The sequence below is a fragment of the Hemitrygon akajei genome, chromosome 30 (genome assembly GCF_048418815.1).
Source record: "Hemitrygon akajei chromosome 30, sHemAka1.3, whole genome shotgun sequence".
Classification (NCBI taxonomy): Eukaryota; Metazoa; Chordata; class Chondrichthyes; order Myliobatiformes; family Dasyatidae; genus Hemitrygon; species Hemitrygon akajei.
In genome coordinates this window covers 1,856,570-1,878,624 of record NC_133153.1, presented here as the reverse complement: position 1 = coordinate 1,878,624, position 22,055 = coordinate 1,856,570, and the positions used below count along the sequence as shown (strand labels likewise).

The following is a 22,055-nucleotide window of genomic DNA, read 5'->3' as shown; positions in this document are numbered from 1 at the left end:
GCTGCTCCACGAGACGAGGGAAGAGATTGCTGAGCCTCTGACTAGAATCTTTATGTCCTCGTTGTCCATGGGAATGGTACCGGAGGATTGGAGGGAGGCGAATGTTGTCCCCTTGTTCAAAAAAGGTAGTAGGGATCGTCCAGGTAATCATAGGACCAGTGAGCCTTACGTCTGTGGTGGGAAAGCTGTTGGAAAGGATTCTTAGAGACAGGATCTATGGGCATTTAGAGAATCATGGTCTGATCAGGGACAGTCAGCATGGTTTTGTGAAGGGCAGATCGTGCCTAACAAGCCTGATAGAGTTCTTTGAGGAGGTGACCAGGCATATAGATGAGGGTAGTGCAGTGGATATGATCTACATGGATTTTAGTAAGGCATTTGACAAGGTTCCACACAGTAGGCTTATTCAGAAAGTCAGAAGGCATGGGATCCAGGGAAGTTTGGCCAGGTGGATTCAGAATTGGCTTGCCTGCAAAGGCAGAGGGTCATGGTGGAGGGAGTATATTCAGATTGGAAGGTTGTGACTAGTGGTATCCCACAAGGATCTGTTCTGGGACCTCTACTTCTTGTGATTTTTATTAATGACCTGGATGTAGGGGTAGAAAGGTGGGTTGGCAAGTTTGCAGATGACACAAAGGTTGGTGGTGGTGTAGATATTGTAGAGGATTTTTGAAGATTGCAGAGAGACATTGATAGGATGGAAAGTGGGCTGTGAAGTGGCAGATGGAGTTCAACCCAAAGAAGTGTGAGGTGGTACACTTTGGAAGGATAAACTCCAAGGAAGAGTACAAAGTAAATGGCAGGATACTTGGTAGTGTGGAGGAGCAGAGGGATCCGGGGATACATGTCCCCAGATCCCTGAAATGTTGCCTCGCAAGTAGATAGGATAGTTATGGGGTGTTAGCTTTCATAAGTTGAGGAAAAGAGTTTAAGAGTCGCGATGTAATGATGCAGCTCTATAAAACTCTGGTTTGGCCACACTTGGAGTACTGTGTCCAGTTCTAGTTGCCTCACCTTAGGAAGGATGTGGAAGCATTGGAAAGGGTACAGAGGAGATTTACCAGGATGCTGCCTGGTTTAGAGAGTATGGATTATGATCAGAGATTAAGGGAGCTGGGGCTTTACTCTCTGGAGAGAAGGAGGATGAGAGGAGACATGCTAGAGGTATACAAGATATTAAGAGGAATAGATAGAGTGGACAGCCAGCACCTCTTCCCCAGGGCACCACTGCACAGTACAAGAGGACAGGGCTTTAAGGTAAGGGGAGGGAGGTTCAAGGGGGATGTTAGAGGAAGGTTATTCACTCAGAGAGTGGTTCGTGCGTGGAATGCACTGCCTGAGTCAGTGGTGGAGGCAGATACACTAGAGATGTTTAACAGACTACTAGACAGGTATATGGAGGAATTTAAGGTGGGGGGTAATATGGGAGGCAGGGTTTGAGGGTCAGCACAACATTGTGGGCCAAAGGGCCTATAGTGTGCTGTACTATTCTATGTTCTGCAAAGCATTGTGCTAGCCAGTATGCTACCATGGTGTCCAATTGAATTAAGATGGAAGGATGGAAGAAGCCTCTTATAACTTGATGTTTCTGTTTGTGTGATCTTGCTGTGTGCAAATAACCTACAGTTTTCATAGAAATTTCCATTATGGAAAAGTGCCCTTTCAGTCCACCTCACCATGCAATCCTTGATACTTATTTATGGAAATTCCATTAGGTTGCATTGGGCCTTTATCCATCTGTGTATCCCAACTATTATAGGTGTTTCGCCGCTACCAGTTCTTCCGGCAGTTTGATCCAGATGGACCAAACCACTCACATCTCTGTGTTTTTAAAAAAAAAATAATAATAATTACCTCTTAGATTTCTTAAATTTTTCCCCTTTCACCTATAAACCTCTTACTACTTTTATATCTCCCCTTTCCTGGGGAAATAGATTGACCATCTATATGATCTATGTCCCTCATAATTTTATAAACCCTCAGAAGGCCACCTGTGTTCCAGCTCGTCTAGTCTCTAAGGGTTATATTTCAGTACTCCATTCCAGGGCATGTATTTTCTGTTTCTTCAGTGTGGTGGCCAGAATTGTACACTATATCAGTGGGGAAAGTGGTGACTAAGTACAGCTCCAAATGTAATCATCAAATATTCCCATTTAGGACTATCTCAGCTGAAATCCACAGTCACAGCCATGGAATCTTCAGTAAGCAACATTGTGTTAAGCTGTTTAAAAAATCTATTGATCCTCAAACTCAGTGGACTGCAGAATTAGGTCATGAGTGCAATTTTGCTTTAATAAAAGGAAATGTGTAAAGCTTGCTGGTCTACAGATAAGATTGACATTCAAAGCCTCTAAGCTCGCACTTCCTACTATCTTGCTGGTGAATGTACAATCTCTGGAAAATGAAACTGATGACCTCAGAGCTAGTTTGTAGTGCCGGGGGACATCAGAGACTGCCCTGTGCTTTGCTTCACAAAATGTGGTTCACCCTTACTATTTTGGATGCAGCAGTGCAGCCATCCACTGCATGGACAGGACAGTAGCGTCTCTTAATAAAGGTAGAGTGGGCAGAAGGTCTTTCATGATTAACTCATTGTGGTGCATAGTCCTGCTCATCTGACCTGGAACATCTAGAAACCAGCAATCAACTATTTTATCTGCTGAGGGAGTTTTCCACTGACATCATGGTACCAATGTACATTTCACACCTGTCCAATCTGAGATAGGCACTGGAGCAGATGAGAACCATGATCAGTGATCATGAAACAATCTACACCAGTGCCTTCCTGATCATTGCGAGTGATTTCAACCAGGGTGGCTTGAAGAAGTCTTTGACCGACTATCACCAACATACCACCTGTGGAATCAAAGGAGCCAACACCTTTGTGCAAGTCTGATCATCTGGCTGTAATTCTATTCCCAGGGCATAGGCAAAGACTGATGATTGCAGCACGTGGTGATAACTAAAGGGAGGTTTACAAGAGTGCTTTGAATCGGTGGACTGGACTGTATTCATGGGTTCATCTTCGAATCTGAATGTCATTGACTTCATCAAGATGTGTGGATGAGTGTGTGCCTTCATAAACTTGTTGAACATACTCAAACCAAAGCCCTGGATGAACCAGTAGATTTGCCGTCTGCTGAGGTGATCCAGAACTATACTGATTCGACTCACGGAAGGTTATTATAAGAATATAAAAACTATTCCATTTGAAGTTAGAGATGGAATCATATGCACATCAGCTCTGACTGGGTTTGCAGGCCATTATTTCCTACAAGTCGAAACCTAACATCATAAACGGCTGTTATGGTTCACTTCCAGATGAGCTCAACACTTTTCATGCAGTTTTTCAAAGGGTGGATAAAACTACACCTTTGCAAATCCCTGCAGCATCTGATAATCCTGTGATCTCAGTCTCAAAGAACATCTGTCATGTGAATCCTCCCAAGCTATGTGGTCCTGATGGTGTTCACTGAAAACCTGTGCTAGCCAACAGATGGGAATGTTCAAGGACATCTTCAGTCTCTCACTGCTGCAATTGGAGGTCAGCTGCTTCAAGAGTCCATCAATCATACCAGTGCCCAAGAAGGGAAGGGTGAGCTGCCTCAATGACTATCGCTCAGATGCACTCATGTCTACTATGATGAAGTGGTCTGACAGTTTGGTCATGGCCAGAATCAACTCTTGGACCTACTGCAATTTGCCTATTGTCACAATTGGCCTACAGCAGATGCTTCTCACTGGCTCTCCTCTCAGCTTTGAGCCACACAGACAACAGTAATATCAACATCAGGCTGCTGTTTATTGACTACAGCTCAGCATTTAACATCTTCATACCCTCAGTCCAAATCAGCAAGCTTCAAAACCTGGGTCTCTGCAAATTACATCCTCATTGGGAGACTACAGTCAGTGTGGATCAGAACTAACACCTCCTCACTGACAGCCAACACCAGTGTACCTCAAAGATGTGTTCTTAATCTATTGTTCTACTCTCTACACTGAAGACTGTGTGCCTAGGCATAGCTTAAACACCATCTACAAATTTGCCAATGGTACACCTATTGTTGGTAGAATTTCAGAGGGTGTCGAGGAGGTATGTAGAAGTGAGATAGATCAGTTGGTTGAGTGGTGTCATATTAACCTTGTGATCAACTTCAGGAAAGAGAAGTCAAGAGAATTTGCACCAGCTCTCATTGAGAGATCAGCAGTGGAAAGGGTATCAATAGCTCTGATGACCTATCCTGATCCCAAAATATTGATGCAATTACAAAGAAGGCATGTCATTGGCTATATTTCATTAGGAGTTTGAGTCGGTTTGGTATGTCATCAAAGTCTGTAACAAATTTCTACTGATGTATCATGGAGAGTATTCCAACTAGTTGTACCGCTGTCTGGTATAGAAAGTCCTCAGGTCAGGATTGGAAAAAATTGCAGAAAGTTGTAAATTCAGCTTGCTCCAGCATGGGCAGGGATAGCTCTAACATTGAGGATATCTTCAAAAGGTGATGCCTTAGAAAGGTGGTGGCACCCATCACCCAGGACATGCCGATTTCTCATTGCTGCCATGAAAGAGGAGGTACTGGAGCCTGAAGACACACACTCAGTGTTTTAAGAACAGCTTCTTCCTCTCCATGGACAACACAGCTGCAAAACAACATGACTTGGGCCAGTGTAATTAACCCTGATTCTGATTCTACATACAGAATGTAGTCTAAGTAATGTTTGTGTATTTGTGTAGAACAACTTTTTCCCCTTCCACCACCATCACTCCACAATTCTGTCTCTCTCAGTTCCATCGCCAGCTCTTGGCCCCTTGGAGACTTCATCTTCCTCTCACCCCACCATCCCTGAACACCCCAAACCTCCCTTCTCCTCAGACACTACCAACCCCTTTCCCCCCCTCTGATTTGTGCCAGGTCTTCACCATTCCCTCTGACCTTACTCTCTCTCAGAGGCTGAACGTTCTGCCCTCAGTTTGTCCCTTTGCACCCACCTCAGTTTGCAGCCACAGTTCTGTGCCTGCCATGACTGAGATTTTCTTTCACCACCTCCATCTCCAAACCTACTTTTTTGGCAAAGACTCCCCACCCCACACCGATGGCCTCTTCTCCGGTCTTCAATCCTCATCCTCTTCCCGGATACTCCACCATGGTCTTCTGTCTGCTCTAGACCTTTTCATTGCCAACTGCCATCAACTATCCCAACTTCTGCACTCCTCTCCAATGCCAACCTCACCCCTTCAAACACTCTGCTCTCCACTCCCTCCACACTAATCCTAACCTCACCATCAAACTGCATATAAAGGGAGTGATGTAATATTCTGGTGGACTGACCTCTACCTTGCTGAGGCCCAGCAACAGCTCTCAGACACCTCTTCTTACTTACCCTTCAAACAGGATCTGACTAACTGCAACCAGCCTCATAGTTCCCGCACTCTGTACTTCCCGCTTCTACCTCCTACCCAAGATCGACAAATCCGTTTGCCAAGGTAGACCCATTGTTTCAGCTTGTTCCTGCCCCACTGAACTCTTATTTGCATACCTAAACTCTGTCTTACCTCCCGGTCTGGTCCCTTCCTACCAACATCCGTGACACTTCACATGCTCTGAATCTTTTCAGTGATTTCAAGTTCCCTGACCCCCATTAGCTTATTTTCACTCTGGATGTCCAGTCCCTATAGACCTCCATTCCCCATCAGGAAGGACTCAAAGCTCTCTGTTTCTTTCTAGACACTAGACCCAACCAGTTTCCCTCCACCACTACCCTCCTCCGACTGGCGGAACTTGTCCTCGCTCTTAATAACTTATCCTTTGGCTCCTCCCTCTTCCTCCAAGCAAAAGGTGTAGCGATGGGCACTCGCATGAGTTCCAGCAATGACTGCCTTTTTGTCAGCTACATGCAACAGTCAATGCTCTTAAGCCCCCCACTTTTCCTACGCTACATCGACGATTGCAGTGGTGCTGCTTCCTGTACCCATGCTGAACTCGTCGACTTCATCTTGCCTCCAACTGCGACCTGCCCTCAAATTTATCTGGTCTATTTCCGACACCTCCCTCTCCTTTCTCGATCTCATTATCTCTATCTCTGGAGACAGCTTATCTACTGATGTCTATTATAAACCCACAGATTCTCACAGCTACCTGGACTATACCTCTTCCCACCCTGTTACTTGTAAAAATGCCATCCCTTTCTCTCAATTCCTCCATTTCCGCCTCATCTGCTCTCAGGATGAGGCTTTTCATTCCAGAATGAAGGAAATGTCCTTCTTTTTCAAAGAAAGGGGCTTCCCTTCCTCCTCCATCAATGCTGCCCTCAACCACATCTCTTCCAATCAATACATGTCTGCTCTTAACCCATTCTGCCACCACTCTACCAGCCTCTGCATTCAGGTACGCTTCCAAAAGGACCCTTCTTTTCCTCACCTAGAACCCCACCAGCCTCTGCGTCCAGTATATAATTCTCTGAAACTTCTGCCATCTCCAACGGGATCCCACTACTAAGCACATCATTCCCTCCCCCCACGTTCTGCTTTCCACAGGGATCGTTCCCTATGTGACTCCCTTGCCCATTCGTCCCTCCCCATTAATCTCCCTCCTGGTACTTACCCTTGCAAGTGGAACAGGTGCTACATCTGCCCCTACACCTCCTCCCTCACTACCATTCAGAGCCCCAAACAGTCCTTCCAGATGAGGCAACAGTTCACCTGTGTGTCTTTTGGGGTCATATACTGTGTCTGGTGCTCCCAGTGTGGCCTCCTGTATATCGGTGAAACCCAACGTAGATTGGGAGACTGTTTCACCAAATCTATGCTCCCTCTACCAGAACAAGTGGGATCTCCCAGTTTACCCATTTAAACTCTACCCATTTTAATTTCACTTGCCATTTCCATTCCAATGTGTCAATCCATGGCCTCTTCTACTGTTGTGATGAGGCACACTCAGGTTGGAGGAACAACACCTTATCATCTGGGTAGCCTCCAACCTGATGGCATGAATAACGATTTCTCGAACTTTGGTAATGTACCACCCCCCCTCCATTACCCATCCCCTTTTTCCTCTCTCACCTTATCTCCTTGCCTGCCCTTCGCTTCCCTCTGGTGCTCCTTTTCTTTCTTCCATGGCCTTCTGTTCTATTCTATCAGACTCCACTCCCCCCCCCCCCCCCCACCCTTCTCCAGCCCTGTATCTCTTTCACCAAATCAACTTCCCAGCTCTTTACTTCATCCCTCCCCCTTCCGGTTTCACCTATCACCTTGTGTTTCTCTCTTTCCTCCCCCATCTTTTTCCTCTCCAGTCCTGCCAAAGTGTCTTGGCCCAAAAAATCAGCTGCTTTTTTGCATAGATGCTGCCTGGCCTGCCGAGTTCCTCCAGCATTTTGTGTGGTGCTTGGATTTCCAGCATCTGCAGATTTTTTCATTTTGTATAGTTTTATTGGTACTGTATTTGTTTTATACAAACTAGAAGTAGGAACTCTTACATTTATTAAGTATATAAACAAACACTTGAATCGCAAAAGGGTGGAAGGTTATGGAACAACTGTTGTTAAATGGGATTGACATAGATGGGAAGTTGGTGATTGGCCAGCTATTCAGAAATGATCGTGGTTTGGTATCACACTGTAATAAAAGAACGAAAGGAGGCAAACGGACTGGGATAGCTGCCCAAAATGTCTGACATATTTCCTCCACTCACCCTATTTAACTTCTCAAAATGCATCACTTCCCACTTTCTAGAGTTAAATTCCAAAAGTAATTTCCTACCTGACTTTCCCAGTTGATCGACATCCTGTTGCAGCCATAAACAGCCTTTTTGCTGTCCACAATGCCACCAATTTTAGTGTCATCTTCAAACTTATCATGCCATTTGTGCTCTCACAACATGTATCAAGGTGTTTGTAAAGAAAGTTCACTTAGGTAATTTCAGAAGTTGTTAAACATTAGCATAAGGGATTCTGCTTTTAATATATTGTGCCTACCCTTAGTCATATACAATAAATGGAGTGCAACTTATGCTCAAATTTAGTGTTCACTTTGTAACTTTGCAACATTTTTATTATATGCTAATTAAGTGTTTTAAGCTAAAAATTAAACATTTTTCTTTTTCAAAATCAAAGAATTTGTAATTTTATATTTAATGTGTGCCAAATACAGTGAAATATAATCTGGCTTTAATTGCCTTGTTAAGACATTTGAAGTGTGCTATTCATCCTGATGAATACACACTAAGTGGCTACTTTATTAGATAAATCCTGATTAAATGGCCACTGAGTGCATGTTCATGGTCTTCCTCTACTGTAGCCCATCCACTACAAGTTTCGATGTGTGTTCAGAGATGCTCTTCTGCACACCACAGTTGTAACGTATGGTTGTTTGATTATTGTCACCTTCCTGTCAGCTTGAACCAATCTGGCCATTCTCCTCTGATATTTCTCATTAACAAGGCATTTTCACCTAAGACCTGCCACGCACAGGATATTTGTAGATTTTCACACCATTCTGTGTAAACTCTAGAGACTGTTGTGCATGAAAATCCCAGGAAATCACCAACTTCAGAGATACTCAAACCACCCTATATGGCACTAACCACTTTTCCACAGTCAGAGTCACTTAGATCGTATTTCTTCCCCATTTTGATGCTTGGCCTGAACAACAACTGAACCTCTTGATCATGCTTTTATAGACTGAGCTGCTGCCAGATTATGTGATGTTTGCATTGACCAGCAGGTGTACTGGTCTGTCTAATAAATTGGCCAATTTGTGCTGGATGCCATGTATGTTAGTCAAAATAGAGTAAGATGATTCAGGGTTACATTTTCCTAAAATAAGGGTCATTATTTTGTGATTTATGTTTTATTTCATTTTGCAGCTGTATCAAATACATATTTTTTTAAAAAGCTAATGTTTGTCTATCTTAATATTCTCATTTGTTTCTATCACTAAAAGATTACCTCTTCTACAGGTTCCATGGAAGCTCATCGATTTGCACAGTTACAGATACTTTATGATGCACGAGGAAGAATGATAGAGGAAATGCAACAAAAGGGAGAGGAATGTGCCTGTGAAATCAGATATTTGAATCATCAGCTGGCAATGACTAAAGGTAACAGAAAAATTTAAATATTCAGCAGATATTAAATAATAATTTTAAAAAGTCAAATTGGCCAGTGTTATTGATAATATGCTGTTGTTTATGATGAATCCCCAGGGAGGAAAATGTTGATAGGTTAGGCACAAGCCGCAGCTGAGCTTGTTACAAAAGGATAACTCTTTCATATTGGAGTGTGCTCTGCAGCCAAATAAAGAGAGGCAGCTCTGTGCAAGTGAAGATGGTGAGAGACCAAGAGATCTGGGTGGCCGACAAATACCAGAAACAGCCGTTGTTACTCCTTCACTGTGCCGGCCAGTGGTGAGCCCTGAGCCCCTCATCACAGCTCATTGCTGAGCCAAGCATGCTTAACACCTGACCTTACCCCTACCGGCAGCCTCGACTGTTGTTTTGCTAGTGAAATGTCAGCACAGAGATGCAACAATTGAGCTCCTCATTTTGACAAGTAGGGAGGTGAAGTTCATGCCAACACAACTCAAGCAGATATCTCTTTAAGTTGGGGAGATTCACCATTGTAAATCAGCACACTATTGGATGGTCCTAACTGGGATACCAGTGTATTCTGTTCATGGCTTTCAAACTGAGAGTACAGAATCTTGGCCTTTTTGAAATAAATCTGATTTTGAAATTGATTTGAAGTAGATTTATCATTTAAGGGAGGGTGGAGCTAGAATCAGGCTGGAAACACAAGAGGTTACAGTTGCTGTATTGTGACGAGAGTGGATGAGGCTGAGAGAGAATCTGATTAAGTTTAAAAACAAAAAATTATGATGAGCTTAAATAATAGTTAACTCCCCCATGGACAGTCCCAAGTCTGACTGCCAAAGTAGCAGGGTTGGGCACGGGACTAGTAACCTTATCCCACAAAAACCCTGTGCTACAGAAAGGCCCACAGAAACTCCAAAGACCTCATCCCTAGTAGAGGAAGGAGCTTTTCCTAGAAGACTTACAGATGGGCTACACCTGCATTTGAAATACTGACCCAGGATAGGGAACTCTGGCAAGCTGCTGTTAGGAGCCCATGCCACAGTAGGAGTGATGGACATAAGAAGATAGATAATAGGAGACTCTTCACCAAAGCAGTGTCATCTAAAACCAGGGATATCAGATTAGAGTGAAGAGTAAGAGCTTAGAGGGATATGTTGAAGAAATTCTTTACTCAGAGGGTGGTTGGAATGTGGAAGATGGTACCCAAGTGGTCATTACAGGTAGGTACACTCTCAATATTTAAGAGGTATCTAGACAGGAACTTGAAGCACGAAAGCATAAAAGGCTGTGGACCAAATGATGGTAAACTGGATGTGCACTTGATGGATCAGGATGGACATGGTGAGCTGTGCTGTAAAGAGTAATATTTCTGTGGTGAAACAGTAATATTTACTTTAGGAAAGATGTAACTAATTATTATTAAGAAAATAATTAATTTTACTTAATATTTTTGTGTATTTCATTTGCCCAGTGCTGAGAAAGGAAAATGAATTTGTATTCACTGCTATTGTTGCAGAAATGCAGAGAGGGAGATGAACAACAAAGGCTTTAGTGGTGCAGCAGTAAGTGATGGCTCAGGCAATGGAACAGCATTCTTGTATATTGAATCAGAATATTTGAGGTTTTACTTGTGTAAACAGCATTCTAATTTAACATGCTGCTTACTAAACACATCCAAAAATACAAAGCTGTGATAGAAAATGCCTGCAATCATTACATCCTGGAGCATAATTGACAGTCTGAGTATACCTTGATTCTAGTACTGATGAATTTTAATGTAAGTAATTTTTCACTAAGGTATATTGCTTTGCAGGGGAAAAAGAAGGTATCACTATTAGTTGTCAGGAATTAAAGAAATTACTTCAAGATGCTAAGGAACATGAAGTTCAACTAGAAGGTCAAATTAAAGCACTGGAATCCAGAATTGAAGACCTGAGTGCAAGTGAAAAAGAGGTAAATATAAATTTATAACATTAGATTTCTACATTCCTGTAACTTTAACAGATCTTAATTTCAGGTTTTAAGTCATATTCAGGTTAACTGATTTGCCTTTATATTCAGTAATTTCACTCTTTTTGCTGAAAAATATCAGTTTCTTTTATCTATAACATTATAAAACTCTGGTTAGGCCACATCTGGAGTATCGTATACAGTTCTCTTCGCCCCACTGTAGCAAGGATTTGAGGCTTTGGAGAGGGTGCAGAATAGGTTTACCAGGATGCTAACACGAGGAAATCTGCAGATGCTGGAAATTTAAACAACCCACACAAAATGCTGGTGGAACACAGCAGGCCAGGCAGCATCTATAAGGTGAAGCACTGTAGCGTTAATGTGACTCGGACACAGCAGTATTAAACACACACGTTTATTCACCAGACTTTCATTTTACAAAACCCGTGTTCTGACGTCATACGCACTCTAACCTACGAATACTCACATAATACATTACATCCCCTTTCTCAGGTTTTTTTTTACAATACTGTGTATTACCAAAACAATGCCTCTAGGTATGACTTTCTAATATTACAACAGCCATGACATGACATAAACTAATAAAAATCTTAACTTCTTATACTGTATTCTACATTGTATCTTACAATATTAACAGCAGTATATTTTCTTTTACTAACATAGACTAATAAACCTTTTATTTCACACCTTGGAACTTATAACGTGTGATTTTGTCTCAAACTGTGCGAGACTGTAGGTAGATCTAGTCTCTGTATCTAGCTGGAAGTTTGACTTGTCTCCCAGACCTTGTGCGATAGAACTGTGACTGTGTTTGTCCTTCAGAGTCAGTCTCTCGAGTAACCTCTGTGTCTGCATTTCCACCTCGGTCTGTCTGCGCCGAACTTTCACCGTCATTGCGTCGTGGGGTTTCGTCACGCCCCTCACTCTTGGTGTCGTTTGTTTCCATGTCTGTATCCGTGGAAATGTCCTGTGTATCTGTACGTGGAAACACCCTCTCACCTGTCTTCAGCAGATGCTTCCTGTTCCTCCTGTAGACTCTTCCATCTGGCGTGCGAACTATGAAGGATCTTGGTTGCTGATGCCTATTCACAACCACAGCTGGCTGCCAAGTGTCTCCTCTCTGTATTCTGACATTTTCACCTATATGCAGATCTGGTAACTGTCTTGTATGTCTGTCACAGTAGCTCTTTTGCTTTATTTGCTTGTACTTTAGCTTGTCATGTACTTGAGTATTACTTTCAGGAGTCAGTAGAGTTGTGGATGTTGGCAGCTTGGACTTCAGACTACGTCCCATCAACAGCTGTGCAGGAGAGAACCCCACACCCTCAATCGGTGTGTTGCGGTATTCAAGCAGAGCAATGTATGGGTCACTGTTGCTGCTTTGTTCCTTCTTGAGCATGTTCTTCACAGTTTGTACAGATCTCTCTGCTTGTCCATTAGACTGAGCATGCCCAGGACTGGAAGTAACATGTTGAAATTCTCAGCTTTCTGAAAACTCTCTAAACTCACCACTGGCATATTGTGGACCATTGTCACTGACGACAATACCTGGAATACCATGTCTTGCAAATGTCGACTTCATTGCGGTAATGACACCTTGACTGGACGTGTCACTTAACTTGGTGATTGGAACATCTTTTCTTTCTGTTGGCCATCCATTCATTGTAATGTCTCTTAGCATTTGCATTTCAGGATCTTCTGCAGTCGCTTTCCTGAACATGTTCAACTTCTCCTCAGAAATAGGTAGCTGAGGTGTAACCCAGTTGACCTCCAGCTCTCTTCCTAGCAACTCTTCCTTTTGCTCTTTGAGGTAAGCATGGCTTAAAGCATCAGTGATGTGCAGTTCTTTTCCTGGCTTATAGGTAACTGTGAGAGTGTACCTCTGTAGCCTGAGAAGCATCCTTTGCAGCCTCATAGGAGCTTGATGAAGTGGCTTTTTGAAGATGCTCTCAAGTGGTTTGTGATCACTCTCAACCTGGATTTCTTTGCCATATACATACTGGTGGAACTTCTCACACCCATAATCTATGGCAAGTAATTCCTTCTCAATTTGAGCATATCGGCGTTGACAGTCTGTAAGTGCTCGTGATCCATATGCCACAGGCCTCCCATCCTGCAGTATAACAGCTCCTATTCCTTCCGAACTGGCATCCACAGACATTGTCATCGGTTTATTGACATCATAGAACTTGAGTGCTGGTGCATTGGTAACCAACTGCTTCAATGTGTCCAAGCTTTTCTTTTGTTCATCTTCCCAATGCCATTCAGTGTTGCTCTCTAGTAGCTTTCGAAGTGGAGCACTGACCTCCGATAAGTTGGGAATGAACTTGGCAAGATACTGTCTCATGCCCATGAACCTCAAAAGCCCTTGCTTGTCTTCAGGTGGTGGTAGCTGTACCACAGCCCTGACCCTTTCATTATCTGGTTTTAGCCCATCAGCGCTGAGTACGTGACCTATGTATTTGATCTCTGTAGTTCTGATCCTACATTTACTTTTGTTCAGTTTTAGGTTGTACTCATGTGCTCTCTCCAGAAGCTTCCTCAATCTCTGATCATGCTCCTCAATGGTGTCACCCCATATCAGCAAATCATCAATGATACTGACCACTCCATCCAGGCCTTCAATCATTTGTGCCACTGACCTCTGGAATACCTCTGATGCAGAAGAAATCCCAAAGGGTAGATGCAGGAAACGATATCTCCCTATGGGCGTGTTGAAAGTGCATAATTTGGAACTTTCTTCATCCAGCTTGATCTGCCAGAAACCTTGATTTGCATCCAATACTGAAAAGTATTTTGCATTAGGCATGCAGGAGACAACCTCTTCAACCATGAGCAGCGGATAGTGCTCTCTTTTGATGGCTCGGTTGAGATTTTGTGGATCCATGCAAATCCTAATCTTTTTCTCTGTGACCACTGTCACCATACTATTCACCCAGTCGGTCGGTTCAATTTGTCTCGTTATGACTCCCATCTGTTCCATTCTGTGTAGCTCCTCCACTACTCGATCCCTGAGAGCTACTGGAACCTTCCTTGGAGCATGCACGACTGGTGCAACAGTTGGAGGCGTGGGTTCGAATCCCACTTCTGACACCATGTAGCGTTAATGTGACTCGGACACCGCAGTATTAAACACACACGTTTATTCACCAGACTTCCATTTTACAAAACCCGTGTTCTGACGTCATACGCACTCTGACCTACGAATACTCACATAATACATTACAAGCACTGTTGACGTTTCGGGCCGAGACCCTTCGTCAGGACTAACTGAAAGGAAAGATAGTAAGAGATTTGAAAGTAGTGGGGGGAGGGGGAAATGCAAAGGTCCGCCAGAGTATATTGGTGAGACCCGACGCAGACTGGAAGACCGTTTCGCTGAACACCTATGCTCGGTCTGCCAGAGAAAGCAGAATCTCCCAGTGGCCACACATTTTAATTCCATGTCCCATTCCCATTCTGATATGGCTATCCATGGCCTCCTCTACTGTCAAGATGAATCCACACTCAGGTTGGAGGAACAACACCTTATATACCGGCTGGGTAGCCTCCAACCTAATGACATGAACATTCACTTCTCTAACTTCCGTTAATGCTCCTCCTCCCCTTCTTACCCCATCCCTGACATATTTAGTTGTTGGTTTTTTTTCTCTCTCTCTCTGTCTCTGCCCATCACTCTGCCTGTTCTCCATCTCCCTCTGGTGCTTTCTCCCCCTTCCCCTTTCTTTCTCCCGGGGCCTCTCGTCCCATGATCCTTTCCCTTCTCCAGCTCTGTATCACTTTTGCCAATCACCTTTCCAGCTCTTAGCTTCATCCCACCCCCTCCGGTCTTCTCCTATCATTTTGCATTTCCCCCTCCTCCCACTACTTTCAAATCTTTTACTATCTTTCCTTTCAGTTAGTCCTGACGAAGGGTCTCGGCCCAAAATGTCGACAGTGCTTCTCCTTATAGATGCTGCCTGGCCTGCTGTGTTCCACCAGCATTTTGTGTGTGTTGTTTAAATTACCAGGATACTGCTTGGTTTAGGGCGCATGTAATATCACAAATGGCTGAATATACTTGGGTTGTTTTCTCTGGAGCACTGGCGCTGAGGGAAGATCTGATAGAGGTTTACAAGATTATGAGAGGCATAGATAGAGTGGAGAGAGAGTATCTGTTTCGCAGGGATAAAATCTCTAATACCAGAGTGCATGAATTGAAGATGTACAAAAAAGCTGGATGAACTCAGCAGATTGGGCAGCATCTGTTGAAAGGAGCAGTCAACGTTTCAGGTCGAGACCCTTCGTCAGGACTAAAGAAGGTGCTATAGGTGCAGGGGCCCTATAAAGAAGGTGGGGGGAGGGTGGAAGACCAATCAGAGGAAAGATCAAGGGGTGGGGGAGGGGAGGGGATAGGTAGGATAGGTGAAGAAGAAATCTAAGGGGAAAGCACTATGGGTAGTAGAAGAAGGCAGAGTCATGAGAGGTGATAGGCAGCTAGAAGAGGAGACAGTGTGAAGGTGGGATGGGGGAAGGGAGAGGGAGAGAATTACCGGAAGTTGGAGAATTCGATGTTCATACCAAGGGGCTGGAGACTACCCAGACGGTAGATGAGATGTTGTTCCTCCAACCGAAGTTTGGCCTCATCATGGCAGTAGAGGAGGCCATGTATGGACATATCCGAATGGGAATGTGAAGGAGAGTTAAAGTGAGTGGCAACCGGGAGATCCTGTCTGTTGTAGGTGCTCGACGAAGCGGTCCCCCAATCTATGTTGGGTCTCGCTGATGTAGAGGAGGTCGTACCGGGAGCACCGGATGCAATAGATTACCCCAACAGACTCACAAGTGAAGTGTTGCCTCACCTGGAAGGACTTTTTGGGGCCCTGAATGGTGGTAAGAGATGAGGTGTAGGGAGAGGTGTAGCACTTATGCTTGCAGGGATAAGTGCCAGTTGGGAGATCTGTGGGGAGGGTTGTGTGGACCAGGCAGTCGCGGAGGGAACGATCCCTGTGAAAAGCAGAGAGGGGTAGAGAGGGAAAGATGTCCTTAGTGGTGGGGTCCTGTTGAAGGTGGCAGAAGTTGTGGAGGATAATATGCTGGATCCGGAGGTTGGTGGGGTGATAAGTGAGGACAAGGGGGACACAGTCCCTGTTGTGGTGACGGGAGGATGGGGTGAGGGCTGAAGTGCGGGAAATAGAGGAGATGTGGGTGAGGGCATCACTGATGACGGCAGAAGGAAACCACGATTCTTAAAGAAAGAGGACATTTGGGATGTCCTGGAACGGAAAACCTCATCCTTGGAGCAGATGCGGCGGAGACGGAGGAACTGGGAATAAGGAATTGAATTTTTGCATTTGGCAGGGTGGGAAGAGGTATAATCAAGGTTAGTTATGGGAGTCAGTGGGTTTATAGAAGATGTCAGTGGACCGTCTATCTCCAGAGATAGAGACCGAGAGATCGAGAAAGGAGAGAGAAGTGTCTGAGATGGACCAAGTGAATTTGAGGGCTGGGTGAAAGTTAGAGGCAAAGTCAATGAAATTGACGAGCTCAGCATGGGTGCAGGAAGCAGCACCAATGTAGTCGTCAGTGTATCAAAGGAAAAGTTGGGGAGCAGTACCAGTATAGATTTGGAGCATAGTCTGTTCCACATAACCCACGAAGAGTTTCAACTCCATTCACAACTTAGCGCACCACCGTCAACCGTCCGGATGGTAGCCAACAGGTTCATTTGGCACAGATTCCGCAAGCAAGTCACTGAATGGGCCAAAATGTGCATGCACTGCCAAACAGCCAAGGTGCAGCGGCACACCAAAGCTCTGCCGCAGCAGTTCTACCCCACCCACCGGCGTTTCAACCACATTCATGTGAATATCGTGGGCCCCCTGTCAGTGTCGCGAGGAGCGCAGCACCTCCTGACTATCGTGGACCAGTTCACAAGATGACCAGAGGCCAACCGACACCACCTCCAAATCTTGCGCCCGGGCACTGATTGCAACCTGGGTATCTCGCTTTGGTGTACTGGCCCACATTACCTCCAACAGAGGCGCCCAGTTCACCTCCAGCCTGTGGTCAGCTATGGCCAGCCTTTTGGGGACACAGCTGGACCACACAACTGCCTACCACCCACAGTTGAATGGACTAATGGAGCATTTCCACCGTCACCTGAAGTCGGCTCTCATGGCCGGTCTCAAAGGGCCTAACTGGGTGGATGAGCTTCCCTGGGTCCTGCTCGGAATCCGCATGGCGCCCAAAGAGGATCTGCACACCTCGTCGGCCGAGTTGGTGTACGGGGCACCCTGGTCGTCCCAGGAGAGTTCATACCAGCCCCAAGGGGGCAAGGGGAAGAACCCGCAGCAGTCCTGGGCAGAGTACGCGAGAGGCTCGGTAACCTGGCCCCCATACCCACTTCACAGCATGGGCAGAACCCGACCTGCATACCCAGAGACCTGCAAATCTGTAAGTTTGTTTTTTTACGACGGGGCGGACATCGGGCACCGCTACAGCGGCCCTATGAGGGGCCGTTTACGGTGATCAGAAACAATGGGTCCACATTCGTGCTGGACATTGGGGGGAAAGAGGAGGTTTTCACAGTGGACTGACTCAAACCGGCCCACGTGGACTTGGCGCAGCCGGTCGAGATTCAGGCACTGTGGCACAGAGTCCAACCCAGACTGAGGACATTGGGGGGGTGTATCGCCGGTTCTGGGGGGGGTGGTTATGTGGCGACCCACTTCCCAGCGCACTCGAACCGGCTCAAAGTGGCGCACGCTGGCATTGAGGCCGGTCCCAAAGAGGGCGCCAAGCCTGCTTCACCAGCAAGGGGAAAAGCCCGCGTGCGGGACGGGACTGTGAATACAGCATTCCCGCCCGGGGAGGGTGGAAACAGGAAGGCTTTAAAGTGAGGCTGTGAAGTTTGAATAAACCTCTTTTGCAACTGCAGCTCACCGACTATATGTCATTATTTCAGTGCTGCGTGTAGCACACCACTACAATGTAATGTAAAGAATTTCTCCATGTATTTTTAATCTTCATCGCAGAAACTACTGCATAGAATATTTTACAAAGTTTTGTGCTTAAATTTTCTTTCAGTTGTGAAGAGTTTTTAATGGTAGAAACAGGAGCATTTTCCAATGCAGGGACCCAGTGTCAGTCTAACACTTAAAATGAGTATAGCTCTCCTCTGCTCCACTATGTTCATTCGTTTCTATTGCACCCATGAGACCCTCTGAACTGTGGTATCGTCAACCATTGCCAGTTATGTGGCACTTTTACATCATGCTTCTATGTCCACTAAAATGAAGCAACATGCATGTAATTATGTTTGAAATAATAATGTTTGTCTGGTTATGCCTACCTCATTATTCAATAAGGTTATTGCTGATATTTTGCCTGAGTGATACTTTCTGCATGAACTCTTTATTACTTGATTTTCTTAATATCTAAAAGGACCTGTTTATCTGTGTTCAGATAATAACAAGTAAGTAAAAATACTTTGGATTTCTACATATGTGAAATCTTTATCAGTGTAATTAATTTTAAACAGACAAAATTAAATCATTGTTTAGATAAATTGGTTCATCATTTATATTTAGAAATTTTACTCTTAGTGAAAATGGTAAAATTGACTCATTAGGTTTGAGAGAGAAAAGAATGAATCAGAATCGGGATTAATATCTCCGGCATATGTCGTGAAATTGTTAACTTAGCAGCAGTAGTACAATGCATTACATGATAAATATAGAGAAAAAGGTTCAATTTAGTTAAATTAAAAATGGTGCAAAAACAGAAATAAAAAGTGAGGTAGAGTTGATGGGTTCAGTGTCCATTTAGAAATCGGATGGCGGAGGGGAAGAAACTGTTCCTGAATTGCTGAGTGTGTGCCTTGAGGCTTCTGTACCTCCTTCCTGATGGTAACAATGAGAAGAGGGCATGTTCTGGGTAATGTGGGGGTGGGGGGAGGTCCTTAACAATGGCTGCTGCCTTTCTGAGGCACAGCTCCTTGAAGATGTATTGGATACTACGGAACTGAGTAGCCTAGTACCCATGATGGAGCTGACTAATTTTATAACTTTCTGTGGCGTCTTGCGATCCTGTGCAGTAGTCCATACCAGACAGTAATGTAGTATGGTACATCTGTAGAAGTTTCTGAGTGTGTTAGGTGACAAACCAAATCTCTTCAAACTCCTAATGAAATATAGCTGCTGTTTTGCCATCTTTATAGCTGCAACTATATGTTGGGACCATGTTAGATCCTCAGAGCCATAGACACCCAGAAACTTGAAATTGCTCATTCTCTTTATAGATCTGAATAGATTAACATAGACAGATCTGAATTGGACTCGCATATGAACCCACATATGAAAGAGAAAATTCTAATTCACACTCTGATCCAGTGAGAATAATTTATTTAAATTTACAATTACTGGGTGGCATTTGTACTATTGATCAAATAAAAATCATATTGCATATGAAAACTTGCCAGCTGATTTGTGTCTACTTGAAATAACTCAGAGTCGTAGAGTAACACAGCAGGGAAACAGGCCCTTCAGCCCAAGGTAGCCATGTCGATTTAGGTGCCTTAGCTCGTTCCACTTCCCTGTATCCCTCTAAAGCCTTTCCAATCCATGTTCTTAACCATTTTTAAAAATTGTCTTTATTTTATCTTCCCCAGTTAATTTCTCTGGCAGCTCATTCCACTTATGTTGCACTCACTGCATGGAAGTTGCCCTTTAGTTCTATTTCAAATCTCTTCACTGGCACCTTAAGCTTATGTCCTCTTATTTTTCATTCCCTTTCCCTGTTACAAAGATTGTGTGCATTCACTTTTTCTAGGCCACTCATGATTTGATACACTTCAGTCCAAGGAATTCCTGGGAACATATGTTTTCTCTGACACTTGTTATGAATGTACCACAGCTCTGAGGGGCCGAAGGGTACGGGACCAGCCCCCTCCTTCCGGAGAATCACAAGATCGCTATTAATTCGGGTCTTGGACCCAGGAAATGAGAGACAATGCAACGGATTTGACCATTGTTCTTAGAGGCACCTGTGTGAATTGCAACTCTATAGTACGTGCCAGCTATCAGGGACATGGACGCCCTCGGGCAATGTGGGGGTGGGGATTGTATCACCCTACCTTGATTGACATTTACAAATCTGCCAGCCATGATAAAACGGAGACTGCAGGAGGCGGTACTGCACCAGACGGAGACACCATCGCTGATCGCTCCCGTAAGAACGGGAAGCTGCTCGGGAGCCACGTGTGATTTGGTTCCCCTAGCTAGGGAATCGAGTGGCTAATAACCCCGAAAAGGATTCCGAACTGACAACGGGGAACTCACGTTCCCGATTCCACGATTTGAGTCCAACAGGCTGGCAAGTTTATTTTCTCTCTCCAACCCGTGAACACCCAGCGGTCCCTCAAACGGCTAAAAGCCTTCATGAACTGGCGAGACTTTTTATATTTCCATCGGACAATCGTTTTACCCCTAGACAAACGATAGAGCTACTTCGAATTGTTGATTATTACTATACCCGTGTGTAACGTTCTCGCTCGGGTGTGACGTAACGCCGAGGTAAACGTCGAGATAAACCAGAGTCAATGCAACAAGGCCGCAGTAAGATTAACCATTTACTGTTCACTCTTCACATTAACGTATGGTGAAAACTGTTGAAAAACAATACAAGATTGGTACAGTGTTTGTTTCCTTCTAAATATCACATTTACATTGTGAATACTTGCAAAGGTAAAGCTACAATAACTACATTACATTAAAGTGCAGCATACAGTCAGAATCTAGCTGCTTCATTGACTGCTTTAGATACACTTCAATACAAACTATCCCGACTCTTTAACTGACGAAAACGTAAACCTTACCGACCGTCGTTACTTTTAACAGAATCGGCGTTAACATTTTAACTCAACATATCGATTATCTAATGACTTACAGCGTTGCTTCACTGTGTCTTTGGTGCATAGAGAAAACCTAACCGGCGCTATAGTGGCACATGTGAGTGACCCCCACCCTTGCGTGTATCTCAAACCGGTAATTTCCCACAAGACGCGGCGAACCCGGATGTGACGTCATCGCAGCCACGATGTATTACAGACAAATAAATTGATTTAAACAATCCTAACTTTAACTAAAAAAATGCTAACAAATTACTAAGCGAAAATATTATAAACTTAAATAACTGCCATAAAGGCAGCACACCGTGCTTTAGATTGAGTATTGACGACGTATATTATCTGAATGTTTGTATTAACCTTACTTTTGTGCCCCTTTATAAATAAAAACGTTTAAAAATGGTACCATCAGACTTCAGCGGACCTCTCTATCTTTGCTGATAAGTGACCCAGTTATGGGGTTCATAACACACTAGTAGTATTTTGTTTAGTGTTCTTGATTCAGATTCAAATTAGAATAATAATTATATTCAGTTTTAATTGTGCATGTTATTTGTTTTTCTATACAGGCACTGAAGAACCAGAAAATTGCAGAAGCAGCCATGGAAAGCATGCAGCGACAGCTATCAGAACTCAGTCGCTCAGAATCTCTTACTCGTGCCAGAGAACAACATGAAAATATTATCGGTGCACTTAAAGAAAAACATGAGGCAATTATCTTGACAATGCAGCAGACACTTGATGCAACTAGTATCTCTTTGGAAGAACAGGTTAGAACTGGTATAATTTTGCTGCATTTGTGTGGTTTGCTGGCAATTTCTCAAAAAATAAAATTATTTAATAGTAGAAGTACAGTAGATGGACTCACTTCATTTATCTTCTTCCGCTTGTCGAATGATTGCATTTCTTACATTAATGGCTAGAAGATCTATTTTGTTGAATTGGAAGGAAATTAATCCTCCTACTGTATTTCTTTGGCTTTCTCAAACTATGTTATGTTTAAATTTAGAAAAAATTAGAAGTGGTGTATTTGACACTTCTACTAAATTTGAAAAGATATGGAGACCATTTATTCAATATTTTCATATGATGTAATAGGACCCTGT

The 22,055-nt window shown here is 44.0% G+C and overlaps 1 protein-coding gene across 3 annotated transcripts in view; it reads left to right on the top strand.

Moving 5' to 3' along the window:
* The window catches only part of cep152 (centrosomal protein 152), a 228,502-nt gene that overhangs the window by 83,077 nt on the left and 123,370 nt on the right, over positions 1-22,055 (top strand). For all 3 annotated transcript variants that reach the window (XM_073032844.1, XM_073032843.1, XM_073032845.1), the window contains 3 exons: positions 8,958-9,098; positions 10,906-11,045; positions 21,519-21,719. In XM_073032844.1, coding sequence (XP_072888945.1) covers positions 8,958-9,098; positions 10,906-11,045; positions 21,519-21,719 — 482 coding nt within the window. The remainder of the gene's footprint in view (positions 1-8,957; positions 9,099-10,905; positions 11,046-21,518; positions 21,720-22,055) is intronic.